The 14,382-nt window shown below is 37.8% G+C and overlaps 1 protein-coding gene across 1 annotated transcript; it reads right to left on the bottom strand.

Annotated features, from left to right (window-relative positions):
* Positions 1-440: 440 nt before the first annotated feature.
* Positions 441-13,853, bottom strand: Vnn2 (vanin 2). Its single transcript, XM_047559447.1, has 7 exons — positions 13,635-13,853; positions 13,380-13,510; positions 10,957-11,149; positions 8,664-8,952; positions 7,025-7,398; positions 5,976-6,146; positions 441-1,222 (listed from the first exon to the last, which is right to left on the bottom strand). The coding sequence occupies exons 1-7, from the start codon at positions 13,845-13,847 to the stop codon at positions 1,046-1,048; spliced, it is 1,548 nt and encodes a 515-aa protein (XP_047415403.1). The 5' UTR covers positions 13,848-13,853; the 3' UTR covers positions 441-1,045.
* Between the last annotated feature and the right edge of the window lie 529 nt (positions 13,854-14,382).

Raw genomic sequence — 14,382 nt, 5'->3', positions numbered from 1 at the left:
GAATCTACATATAGACTTTTAGCAATATAAAAAACAAAACACAAATGCCTCAATTGTAATTTTTAGCCATTTAATGAACTTAAAAATAATTCAGAGGATATAAAATCAGAAAAAAAATCTAAAAATTCAAATTTATTCAATTTTAAGTATGTCTGCATTAGGTGACTGGTAACAAACATACGATACATTTCAAGTAACATAGAAGATACATAAGTATTGAAAGAAGTAGATTGTCCAATGTTGAATTACACCATTAACAACAATGGTCATTGTGTTATGGAATTTGTGCTTATTAAATTAAACTGTAGCCTTCAGGTGGAACAGTTTGGGACCATGAATACCTTCAGTCAGGTCTTCTTGGATTTGAACTTCGAATAGTTATTATTTATTTATTTATTTGCACTGGTGACACTACCACTGAATAACATCACCAGCCCTAAAGTTTTTTATTTTGAGACAGGTCTCGTTAAAGGCTGGCCTCAATCTTACAATTTGCCTCAGCCTCCCAAGTTGCTGGGATTATCAGAATGTACCACTGCTCCAGCAGAATAGCTATCATTTCTTCCAAAACATCTCAAAATAACTTTTCCCTGTTATGATGAACGTTGACATTACCATCTGATTGTGAAGCAGATTCTCCCCCTAATCACTAGCACAGAAAACTAGGTGAGTTCAAAAGGTCTTTAATGTCAAAGGAAACGTATTCAATTCAAAGACATGGCTATGTTTATAATGTCCCTGAAACGATCCTTCACGCTTTCTCACACACAAGTACACTCTAGGGGTCACAGGTTGGAGCTTAGTAAGTGTGATAATCATTTTTCTGACCTTAAATTCCATACTCTTTCCATTATACCACACTGCAACATTTTAGCATAGTCAGTCAAAAGGGGGAAACAATGAAAAGAAAGAAAATTACAATACTTAAAAATAATCCTTAATGGGAAAAAAATAGAAATCTTTCATTTATACTACTTTAAATAGCCAAAGTTTCACTTGGGAACCTGATAAATACATTTAAAATGACAGAGATTTCCTTTTATCATTACAATATTTTGTAAATCATTAGTAATGTAGATATCAGCAGGTAAGTTACAGCTGAATTGTTGGTTGGACATGAGTTGTGAACTGCATCCTTTGTGTACCACCTGCCAAACAGTGACACTGTTAAGATGGGCTCAGAAGGTCCATTCTTGTTTATCAAACGCCCATCTTTCAGCACCTAAAGAGAAAGTAAGCAAAGGAGAGTCAGCTTTATTAAAATACATATTGCAATTGGACTAATAATTTTGAAACCATTCTAGGTAAAGTGGTTGATCAAGTCATTCCTACTTGGGAGGGAGGAACAGGCAGGATGGGCAGAAGGATAGCTATTTACATGTAATGAAAACTAGAGCAACTTAAGAGGGCACACGATTTGAGTTTCAAGGATTGAATGTAACCATTAATGAAGAGTCAAAATCAGCAGCATCAATGATTCATTGGGTCCAATGGTGTGCAAGAAAATAAGGAAATAGAGAACATTTTTCCCTTAAGCAACTGAGAAGTTGGTGGTAAAAATGAGCAGATTCTAACCATAGAGAAATCTGTATATTAGTATATTAGAAAGAAAATAGATAAGAACTTAAGGAGGTCTCAGATAAAAAACAAAAACAAAAAACAACACACAAAAGAAGTTGGCCTGGTCTGCTTGCCAGAATGAGATACAATCTAGGAAAAGTAGTTAGAAGGTTTTTTTTCTAGAGTTGTGTGGCAGAGAAACATTGTGGGAAGAAGAAATCTGAGGAGCAGAGGCTCATTCGTGTTTGGAAGTGTTTGTGACAGGCCTAGGCAATGTGCTTGTCCTCTATAGTTGAGTTAAATCCACTGGTGTGCTTGAGCCAGTAGGGTATAGGCTTACATTAAATTGTTAAATTTCCAGAAACATTCACAAGTGTTGTTAGGCCAACTATGTTAGTCAGTTTCCTGTTACTATAACAAAATACCTGAGATAATTAACTTAGAGAAAAGATTTATTTTGGATCCTGATTTTGGAGTTTCCAATTCAAGATGAGGGGAGGGGCAACATTGCTTTGGGCTTCTGGGGAACAGCACATCATGGCAGGAGTGCATGGTGGAGCAAAACTGCTTTCATCACCAAGCCAGAGAGCAAGAACACACCCACAATGACCTGAGGACTTCCCACTAGCCCACTCTTCCTACAGGGTCTACAACATCCCAATAGTGCCACCCTGGGCACCAAGTCTGGGGACCTTTGGGGGACACTTCTCCAAACTATAGCATGAGCCATTTTTTAAATTGATCATGGTGGGAATATTTACACCCCAAAAAAAAAAAAAAAAGAAAGAAAAAAAGAAAAAAATGGCAAATGCCACAAAACAGGGCTTCCTCAGAAAGCAAGTTGTTAGAACTGAAGATTAGTGAAGAGGAGAATAAGCCATATGGTCAGAAGAAGGTGGAGTTTAGATTATGAAATCCACAAATGACCAGACACATAGGATTCTCCATAAGGGAACTAGGTACAGACAACAATAGAACAAGGAAGAATGAAAGGAAATGAATAGAGAAGCAATGCACAAGAAAGAAAAAAAAAAGAGAGTGATAAACCATCAGCTGTGGGAAAGACAGTTTGAACAAGGTTGAAGTTGGAAACTGGGAAAACATTTTATAACTGGAAGTAAAAAATGACTAAATATCCTAGAAGATAATTATGATGCTTCACTGATCACAAACTTTCATGTGCATTATCATACTTGATCCTAACCAAATCAGTGAGGAAGTCATCCTCACCTGTAAGAATTCAGAGGGTAAATGGCTTTCCCAAGGTTAGGCTAACGGTGAACTCTGCTCATGCTTTCAGCAAGAAGTCTGAGTTGCCCAAGGTGCTAGAGCAGATGTTTCCACATTTGTGGCATGGTCAGTAACACTTCACCATCTCAGAGTAAAACTAGAGTGGTAGAGGGGAAAAGATACTTAGTAAGTGTGCTGAAATTTCTGCAACAACTGTCGTCTAAGATAATAAGGTGAATGTTTGCCAAGTGAGTGTTCACTGGTCGATGGAACTGGAGAAATGCTCAGGAAGACATTGTGAGCCTGGCTATGTCACCTACAATATTGCAACTGGTCCCTCCAGAAAAGATATATTAACAGAAGGGCCATGCTTTTCAAAGTCACCAGGGAAAGCACTGAACAAATCAAGAAGTGCTTACTGTTTGGCTCTTTTGAAGAAAAGTAGGTGAGGGGGTGAGAGAAGAACAAAGGAACTTTAGATCACGTAGAGGGAGATGAGAGGGGGAGGGGATGGGGGTATGAAAAATGGTGGAATGAGACAGACATCATTACCCTATGTACATGTATGATTACACAAATGGTATGAATCTACATCGTGTGCAACCACAGAAACGAAAAGATGTACCCCATTTGAGTACAATGAATCAAACTGCACTCTGTGAAAATAAAATATAATAATAAAAATAAGTAAAATAAAATAAGGTTTGTTACAGAAGAAAAAAAGAAGGAAAGAAAGAAAAGTAGGCACCCTAATCCTACATGGTCTTTAGATCACTAGCCCTAAAGAGGAGAAGAAGCGCATTACCTCCTGGAATCTTTTTCATGAATGCCCAACCAGCTTTGTTTTAATTCTGTGCTCACAAAACAAATATTCTGATCCATAGTTTGTACTCTTGAGAGGAATGACCAGTGGAAAGCCTTCTTGAAATGAGAGTTCACTGTTCTCCAGCAAAGTGAAACTATTTTCAAAAATAATGAGTGGGTGCTCTCATCCATCTTGTGAATTTGGTTAGTATTTGTTCCTTAGAATCTGATGCATTTAAGGGAAATTCATGCCACTTTGAATCTGCAAAAATGAACATCTACAGCACCCTGACTGTAGCAGTCCCTCCAAAGATCTATTATACCAAAGACCATGTCTGCAAGGGCCTGCCATATATCTTCCCTGATCTAATGCATTCTGTATCTCATTTTTTTCTTTCTGAAAATGAGCAGCAATGGGTGAGATAAGGTACAAATGGAAAGGATACTGTAAGTGTCTAATTTAAAGGATAGAGACCCTTCCTCCCTCCCTTCCTTTCTTCCTTCCTCTCTCCCTCCCTCCCTCCCTAATATCTAAGACTAAGGATCCAGAGTTGGGAAACAGAATGACCCCCAGATAATGATTAAGATTAGAGTTGAGACCTACATACACTACAAATTCAACACTTAAGCATTCAGACTTTGATATCATTTTCTATTTGTTCCCTACTTTCGGACACCAGTCAGGATGAAAATGTTAAAACAAAGAAAGGAAATGGTTATGGACAAATTTCTTGATATTCTCAAATTCCTCTTCAACTGTGTGCATCCAGCTTCTCAAATACCACACTCTGATGTGTGGTTTAGAGCGAGAATGAAAGGGCATTTCTGGCTCCAGATCTTTAACCTGATCTGGAAAACTCCAGCATTTTTTTTTTTTATTCTTTTCCCTTGGATGAGGTGGCTTCATGAGGTTAATACTCAGTCCTACTCTGAGACAGTTCCTCAGAAAGAGAGAGAGAGAGAGAGAGAGAGAGAGAGAGAGGTCAGTGCAGTCTATGTATGTATGACATGGAAAAAAATGTCAAAGTAGTACATGGAAAATTAGATTGTGTGCTCAGCTGACTGGGAGTCTGCAGGATTTAATGTACCAGTAGGACTAGACTTCCCTCAGCTGTGAGACTCTGCTTTCCTCTTGTACTCCCTTAATGTAAGTTCACATATTTTTGGCTCATCTATGCTTATTTCTGCCAGTTCAGTCACCTTTCAACTACTGGAATTTGGACTCCGGACTCCTCATTTCAGATCTGATCACGATTTCCAGCAGTTGGCTGTTATGCTTTTATTAATTTGCTAATGAGAGTCAACTTAGCCAGGTTCTACAGCAGCCAAGGATTCCTGTTTTCTGGATTTCACAGCCTTAAGCTTGCATTATAAATTAAACTGTTTTCTTCATAGAATTATATGTTTTGTAAATATGATATTTTCCAATCCAATAGCATATAAAATATAGACATGTGACATGACCCTTAGAAATCTGCAATTTTAATGACTTCTTTGCCCAACACCTTGGATGAATCAACTTAGATTCTTATTTCCCCTTATAGAACATGCAGTGACTCCAGCCTAGTCACTGAAACCCTGCCACCAGTTGCCACAGATCAGAGATGGCATTAATTGGTAGAGTATGTGTATGTGTGTGTCCATGTGCATGTGCATGACATATATAGCAGATGTAAACCTGCAGTCATAATTCTAATTTGAGAATTCTCAAATTATTAGAATTATTCTCAAATTAGAATTCTTCTTTTGTGAATTAATTGGTTATAGCACTACAATTTGTAAAATAAATGTCTAGTTTTCAGCTCATCTCCACCTGTGACAAAAGAAAATTACAACCTATAAATAAAATTCCTTCAATAAATGGTGGCTTGAGCTCATAGGTTCTATGTTGCTCCTGTGACTTGCTGTGCTTTATGAGACACATATAATTAAGCACACAGAGGGTTGCAAAGGACTTGCCCAATGTGACTTTTCCTTTTGATGCCCTTGGACTCAATTGACTAAAATGTGAAGAAGTCCATCTTTGGTGAAAGATTAGAGACCACAAGGAGAGATGGCCCTAATCATCCCAGCTATTCAACACAATACTGACAAACCAGTCAGCCCCATCCAACTCACTACCTAGTGACAGAAACAATGAGCTTAGCCAACATCAACTGAACCCATCTCAAACAAGAAAAACAGGCTGTCTACACCCAGTACAAATTGAAAACCCACAAAATCAGGACTAAATAAATAGCCATTGTCTGAAGGCATTAAGTTTTGAGGAAGTTCATTGCATAGCAAATGTTAATTAATAAAGTTGCCATAGCAACTGTCACAGCTTGTGTGACTTGGCTTCAGAGAAAGAGAAGATGAAAATAAACTTGAAATCCCCTTACCTCAAATTTTCCAGGTGACAGGTTAATTTCAGAAAGCAGAACTTCAGGAAAAACATACTCTGTTCCAAATGTACCACTAAGGGAGAACATTTCAAATCTTGTAGCAGCAGTTTCTACTGCCTGTCCACAAGTTTTCAAATCAGCAGTTTTGCACTTCAGCATTGTACACACCTATAGGGAACAGATGCAGATAAACACACCTGACATCTCAGTTACTTATACTAGAACTGTTGACTGGCTTTTTAACCATAGCTAGGCATGGCTTCCTATCTCCATTAAGAGATTGGAATCATATTTCTTATAATTATCTGCTTTCTTGAAAATGTGAAGCTATTTGAGAGATGATCCATTTCCTGGATAGCAAGTGGATTGAAAGGAATAAATCAGTTCAGAATTAGACTTAAACCATTAGTTCAATATGGTAGATGATGACATTAAGTCTGAGAAACTGGGGGGTGTTTGGGCAACAATAATACTGATATCAAAAGAATGATGAAGATTTTGACCACCCTGAACCTCACCTCTTTCCATATCCTTCTCTTTAGAAGATAGCAAGGCATAGGAAAATGAAAACTCATAACAAACACTAGAAAAAGTCTGAATCTTTAAAATTTGTCATCTAAAGGGAACAAAAAGCTAGGACATCAATTAGAAGAGAAACTAAGTAAAAACAGTATTCCTACTCATTGTTGGTTTCACAAGTAAAAATAAGACTATTCAGATCACTGGAAAAACATAAATAAGGAACACTTCTCAAGTTCACCACAATATACAAACTAGTTCATCAGTCATCTAGAAAATCATCATGGTCAGATCATTGTTTAAAATGTGCTCAAAGCAAAAAAATCAGATAATTCTTATAGCAAATACCATATTTGATTAACCTCTGTGTGTGTGTGTGTGTGTGTGTGTGTGTGCACGCGTGTGATATACTGTTGATGCATGGAGTCTTGCCAACATAAGGCACTTGACTTTCTGGAACAAATATGAAAAGTTCACCTGGAATTTACTGACACATAAATACGCCCTTTTACTTAAGCTTAGATTACCTGCCAGTATTCTCTTTGCCTCCGGCCGTGAAGTCCTGTAAAAGCTCCCAGAACGTATGATTCATTCTCTTTTTTTTCTACCATTCTGTAGCTTAGATGACAGCATAACTCTTTCTGACAGACTGTAAGATTTCCTGAATTTTTAAAAAGTTCTGTGAAGTTGAACTCATCCCGGGAAACAAATCCCCCAAAAGTTGTTTTCTGTACTGGGAATGGTTTGATGGTCTTGGCATAGGCATTCCAATTCACAGCTGCTGGGTAGTCTGGGGACATCCGGGGATGTGTATCCACCTCCGAAAAGAGGATCTTTCCTGATTCTGTTTTCATGTCATAATGGTACACTTTAGGAGAGTGTGGTGCATAGATACCACTCCCTGGGAATGGAAGACAAGTCTTCTGAAACAACAATGCATGCACACACACAAATAATTTCCCCATTAGAGTTGGACATGTGATTGCATCCTCGTATTTGGGACAATGAGAGGCCATACAGGCTTCTTGTTACACTCAACACCTAATTACTTCTCCAATTCTCTCTTGGAAGAGATTAAAGTATAAGTCTAATGGTTTCATTTCGAATAAACTCAATATGACAGCAGTAATTATTAGCATCATGGAAAATTAAACCAAATATAAAAATATTTGTGTTCAAGAGTCCCTGAAAGGTGGAAAAAGCTAATGCAAAATTCTTTTTTGTTCTCCACTGTGGCCATTTTCAAATATGTCCAAATATTATTCAATACTCTTCTATTCAACAAGCGAATCTAATTCCCTTTCCCTAGGCCTAATGATTCCCTTCTAATGAACAAAACTTGGTACAGGTGATGGTGATAACTGACCATAAAGCGTACCACAGTTTCTTCCTCCCTCTTTCTCTTTTTCTGTCTTTCTATGACTCTTTCTTCTCTCTCCTCTTTCATTACTTGCTCTGTAGGAAGCACATTTCCATATCAAGAGGATACATTTATTACAAAGTCCTATGGACAGGCATGTGGCAAGAAATGAGGGCCTCTTGCCAATAGCAACTAAGGAACTGAGAGTTCCTAGCAAGGGTCATGTGAACCAGCCATCCTGGTCACAGACCCACCTTCAGTTGACTTGCTAACCAGCCAACTGCTTGATGCAACCTGAGATAAGAATGATCTGGAGCCACCCAGCTAAGCCCCTGCCAAATTCCTGATGAACAGAAACTGTGACATAATACATGTTTGTTGTTTTAAGTCACATTTATTTTTAACTTTTAAGGTGACTTATTACATGGCAACCTAAAAATAATATAATCCTCTGACTTTGCTAGTTTAGAACACATCTTTGTTCAGTTCCCTGTTTGGTCACTTGCTAGCTGGGGAGACTTTGGCAAGTTATTTGTGCTGTGTCTCAGTTTTCTAATACATAAATTCAGATGTTAATATCCATTATACAGAGTTATAATGATAACATGAAATAGTACACATAAAGTTTTAGCATAACCATAGCTTACAAACCAGCCCTGGCTTTTCTTTCTTTTATTGTAAATGGAGGACAGACATAGTGAGACATTTCAACAGAAGAGTAAAAAAATAAGACTGATCATCTCTGAGGCATTGGTTTCTACACAAGTAGAAGTATAAGATACATACCACACCTGATTTCAAATTACCTGTCATGTTTTGGCCGACCTTATGTGTGTTGGCTGCAAGAAGATTAACTCTCATTCCCATTGCCCAAGCCGAGTGGAATTCAATGGCTGTCAAAAAGGGCAAAACATTCATCCATGCTGTGGGAAACAGTATGGTATCCACTTGATGATCTTTCACCAAAGAAATTGCAGGATCGTGGAAGAGTATGTCAAAGCATGTGAAAATGCCAAATGTTCCAAATGTGGTCTTGAAAGTCACCAACTCCGGCTTGGCAGGGGCATCAAACTGAGGCTCAGAGTAGAGATGGTACTATAATAAATACATAGTATTTAGTATACCAGCTAAGACTAGTAAAGTCTTGTTTCCAGAAGAGATGACTTATAAAAATCCCTTCAAAATCAGTAAAAGATTTGGTGAGGGTGGACAACAGGACATCTAGAAAGTAAATGAATCTGACAATCATCAGAAGTGAATTTCCAAGGCTAATGTAGAGGAATAGGCAACATGTGTCCAGAACAACTCTGTTCTCTCTCTCAAGAGCCAAATATCTCCCCAGGAACCCCAAAGGCATTATTCTTCCTGACACCCCCGATAACTAGAAACGTAACAGATGCAAGAAAATACCTGTGAGTCACATGAAGGATGTCATCTTTCTCTTTATATTGTTCTATCTGAAGTCATCTCAGGGACTCTTACCAGCTTTTAAAATTACTTCTCAAAAGTAATGTTCTGTTTAATTCTCTCCAATTCTTTAACGATAAATTTAAAAGACTAACCTCATCTAATATGATAATCAGGGTCAAAAATTAATAAAATGGTCTGCCATACAGGGAAGGAAAGCTAAATGTTGAGAAAGAGACATTAAAGACCTTTCTAAATTTACTATCTACTAAAAACATTAAGCAACTGAACTTTACAAGCATTTTAAGAATGGATCAATGATGTCAGAGGTCAAGGCTCGTGAATGTTCCCCAGGGTATCCTGAGAACAGAGTGAGTGTCTCTCAACTTAGAAGGTCCACAGGTTCACAAGCTTTTCCATATTCAGTGTACTGTGCCTTCCTGCTGGTCACATGACCTGAGTAAGTGGGTTGCCCAATTATGCAACCATTATTGACTAAATCAACATTTGCAGAATGGGTAGATTGTTTAAAATAATTCTTGTTTAAAAGATAATAGTACTACTGGTAAAAAGATGTCACTAATAATGCAAATTAGTCTCCCAAATAAGAAAATGGAAGAGCTTACATTTTTATTCTGAGTATGAGACACAATTTGAGAAAAAAATGAAAGTTTAACAATATATGAAAGGAAGTGGTCAAAACCCAAACAATATTTTAAAAGTTCTTGATATTTTTGTATTTTATTAATAATATACAAATAAATATTCATATATCTAGGAACCACATTACAATTTTTTTCAGTAGATGTACAAGATCAAAACCGTTTGACTACCACTGGTTTAATATCACTCCTTTTGATAAATATTTGTGGGGGTTTTTGTTTGTTTGGTCAGTTGGTTGGTTTAGTTTGATACCAGGGATTGAACCACTGAGTCACATCCCCAGCCCTTTTTATTATGAGACAGGGTCTCACTAAGTTGCTTAGGGCCTCATTAATTTGCTGAGGCTGGCTTTGAACTTCTGATCCTCCTGCCTCAGCCTCCTGAGTCATTGGGATTATAGGCATGCACTGCCATGCCTGGCTGATATTTATGTTTTAATTGGGAATTCCAGGAGATAAATCCTCCACTGAAAAGATTCCTAGGCTACAATTTAAGATACTTAGAAAAATATGAAGTCATTTTAAAAAGGCCAGCCTCTCTTTACTCAGTAGAGCACAAAACTGCAACTTAAGGGTTATTTTTCTTTGTTTTTTAATTCAAAGATTACAGTAAAAATTTTATGGTTTGAACTTAAATCTACAAAAAGGTAATTAAGTTCACTGGTACAGAAAATGAAATAATTTTGTAATTTGATAAAAATTTAATTTACTCAAAACTGATTCTTACAACCCACATTACAATCAGCTTTGTATCTTTTCCATCAATATTAAAATTATTTGTTCTGTAAACACAACAATCTTATCTCAATCCTGAACCATTATGACACTCTTCTAACAGGTCTCTGTCTCCATTTTTTTCTAGATTTTTTTTTTCCTAGAATTCCACTTTCTTTATTACTCATTTTCACCAAAAAAAAAAAAAAAAAACTCTAATGGTATTTATCACATAAGGAATAAAGCTCAAACTCCTAAACACAGTATTCCCCATTCTCAAATCTGGCTCTGCTTTCTGCATTCACCCCTCTCTTACCTTGTGGTAGCGTGCCACCAGCTTTCCCTCTGAATTGTACACCACATTAGTATTATATTGATAATAGCCATTTGACGGACACTTGGAGTCACGGTGATTGCATAGCTTTTTGTCTCCAACATTTGCCACAACATAGATAGTGTTGTTCTTGGCCAGGCAGCTGAGTCTTGCTTGCACTGGAGTGTAACCAAATCTAAATCAAATGTTAATTACCTCATTTCCATTTTTCATTGTATTTAAGTCACTTCATACAGAGACAGTAACGATAGTAAGATTCTATGGATAATTGATGTCAATACAAAAACCACTCATAGAGAAGGTCAGACTTAAAAAACACACACAGTAATTATACTTAATCTGATGAATACTTCTTACATCACATCTATTGCTCCAGCAATTCACTATTCACTCCTCTGCATCATTAATTGTCTCCTCTCTACTAGATCATTCCCAACAGTATACAATATGCTCTAGTACCTTCCAAATTAGAATAAAAACTCTCTTGCCCCTCTGTGCACTTCCAGACTTGGCTTCTGTTCTCAGCTCCCCCTTATAGCACAATTCCTCGAGAAAGCTGTCCTTCTTAGGGTCAGCAGTTTCTCCTGGCCCATTCTCATTTAGAAGCACTCCAGATAAACTCTCATTTCTATCATCTTAATGCTTAATAACGCCAACAATGACTCCAAGTCTTAACCTCAGCTCAAATCTTACTTATCTACAGCAGATGACAGATCTCCACTGTCCTCCTGGAACCATGTCTGTCTCCCTGCAGTACCCTGTCATTCTCCTGCTCATCGGTTGCTCTTCCCTGTGTCCTTCACTGGTTCCTCCTCATCTCCTCTACATGTCAACACTGGAACTTTCTAGTGCTCAAGCCTTTTACCTGTTCTTTCCTCTAAGTCACTCCACCTGTGGACTACTTCGGGGGCTAAAAACCATCTGTATATGGACTTCTGATTTTCTATCTCCAGACTTCCATCTAGTCCCTCAGGCCAGAGGTGTATATTCAATTGCCAGGAGGACATCTCCACCTAGGTGACTAAGGGGCGACACAAACGTAAAATGCAGAAAATTGAATTCTTGGTCTGCCTCCCCAGACCTGCTGTTCTTTGAGTGCTCCCTATGTCTGTGAGGGTGATCTCAGTCCTACAGTGGAAGTAACTGTAACTGTATTGTTTCATTGTTTTGGGTGATGATGTAAGCCACCACCCACCCCACTTTTTCATTTTAGTCAAAGTTTGTTCCTTCTATTAGGGACTATGAAAGAGCTGTTTATTAACCTTATGGAAGAAGCTCTTCCCCAACCTTCACTACTTCCTGTGACCACTGTGCTCTTTGATTCTTCCGCAAACTTTCAACATGTGTTGTTTTTAACAAGAAATCTAGAAGTCAGCTATAGACCTCTCTTCCTTCACAGAAGAGAGGGTTTTTTTTTTTTTTTAAAACAAACCCCACAAAAGGCATCAGCTTAGAAAAGGAAGGAAATAGCAAGCATACAGAGACTGATAGTTTTCTCTTATTGCAGTTTATTTCTCTAGAGTTTAGAAAAGTCATTTCATCCACACCCTTGTTCTGACAAACTTCAGAATTATCTGAAGTACCCAGAAAAATGTGGTATCTGAGATTCTCCATCAAGATCATGACAAAGGAGTGTTAAGAAACTTAACTAAAGGTAGAAGGAAGTAAAAAGTGAGAGAAAGAGAGAGAGGAGCTAATCAAGGAGGCACACCCCTGTAAACCCAGCAGCTCCAGAGGCTGAGGCATGAGGATCACAAGTTCAAAGCCAGCCTCAGTGATTTAGCAAGGCCCTAAGCAACTTAGCAAGATTCTGTCTCAAAATAAAATATAAAAAGGGCTGGGGATGTGGCTCAGTGGTTTAGTGCCCTGGGTTCAATCCCTGGTACAGAGAGAGAGAGAGAGAGAGAGAGAGAGAGAGAGAGAGAGAGAGAGAGAGAGGAGGGGAGAATGAGAGGTGAAGGAGCAAAGAATGAATCTATGTGCAATCTGTGTCTAAATCAATCATATTCCTGTCATACTAGACAGAAGGATTTGTATATTCAATACATATATATAAAATATTTTACATTAGAAGGTTTCTAAGTAACCTCTTCCCAGAGAGATTAGCTCCAAGAGTACAGGGAAATGCAATTTCAAAGCAGGAGGTCTGATGACTCACTAGAAAGCCCAAGGTAAGGTTTCCTGCCTACGAGACAGACTCTAGGAGAAATAGACTCTATGACAGTGAAATGTGGTCCCTTCAACTGAGAGCTTGGAATATTTTCCTCTAGGCACAATTTTAAAAATCTGACAAATGTCCACATATAGCATACACCTCAATATGATAAAAACAATTTTCGTCTAATGAACATGTATACTTTAGAATTTACAGCACTTTAATACAGACAGCTAGGATAGCTAAATACCTCTGGGGATCCTGACATGGAATCCAGTTCACCTTAGGGTCTGGGATATCCTCCAGATAAGGAAAAATGGTTTCCCTGGTAAATTTCCATCCATAAAGCGCATCTTCTGGAGTCACAATGATTTGAGCCCCCTGTTCAGAAGCAATCAAATCAAAATTGTTTTTCTATGTACAAAATTTGTGGTTCAACACACCAGTCTCCTAACCAATTCCCTTGTTCCTCCCCAAATTGTGATTAGCAGAAATAAAAGAATACCTGACCAGCTGCTTGCTTAATTGCTCTCTCCAGAATGTCTATATTCTTGTTCATGAGGATCAAGGCATCATCCTGAGAAACAGGTATTTCTGTTTCACTTGGCAATATGACTGCATGTTCATACACTGCAGCTTTGAAGGTGTCCGGAGCACAGAAAGGCAGGGTGATCAGGGTGAAAACTACGGCAGTGATTAGAAAAGAAGAAGTGATCATGGCCAAGGTTTGGTTGTTTCTGAAAGTGAAACTAATGTTCAAGTGGTATTTATAGAAGGAAGAACATTTAGGTAACATGACTGCCAGCTGCTGGGCTTTTATTTTATAATTTTATGAACACAACTGACCTGACACTTTGGAGGATAAACTGTTGCAGTTAAATGAATACAATCAGAAAGTATTTTGAAGAGTAAACAACATATACTATTGATAGGATTTAGTGCCATGTTTTTAAAAATTCAAATATAATGCAGTTACCCTTTTGTTAACAGGAAATGATAACTAAACTAACTCCTATGTTAAAAACTGTAGCACAACAAACATTTTATTTACTAACCTTAAAAACTGTCAGCACAGACAGGGGTTGTGGCTCAGAGGTAGAGCACTCGACTGGCACGTGTGAGGCCCTGGGTTCCATCCTCAGCATCACATAAAAATGAATAAATAAAATAAATGTACTGTGTTAATCTACAACTAAAAAAATTTTTAAAAATTGGCAGCAATTTTTGTTCTGTTGATTGACTTGACATCACAT

This window comes from Sciurus carolinensis, chromosome 7, assembly GCF_902686445.1.
Source record: "Sciurus carolinensis chromosome 7, mSciCar1.2, whole genome shotgun sequence".
Classification (NCBI taxonomy): Eukaryota; Metazoa; Chordata; class Mammalia; order Rodentia; family Sciuridae; genus Sciurus; species Sciurus carolinensis.
This window is presented reverse-complemented; position numbering and strand designations above follow the sequence as displayed.

Coding starts and splice junctions, on each gene's coding strand:
- Vnn2 (XM_047559447.1), bottom strand. CDS start 13,847: ATGATCACTTCTTCTTTTCTAATCACTGCCGTAGTTTTCACCCTGATC. Junction 6,147..7,024: donor GGCAAAGAGAATACTGGCAG/GTAATCTAAGCT, acceptor TGTTCCCTATAG/GTGTGTACAATGCTGAAGTG. Junction 1,223..5,975: donor TGTCACCTGGAAAATTTGAG/GTAAGGGGATTT, acceptor CTTTCTCTTTAG/GTGCTGAAAGATGGGCGTTT.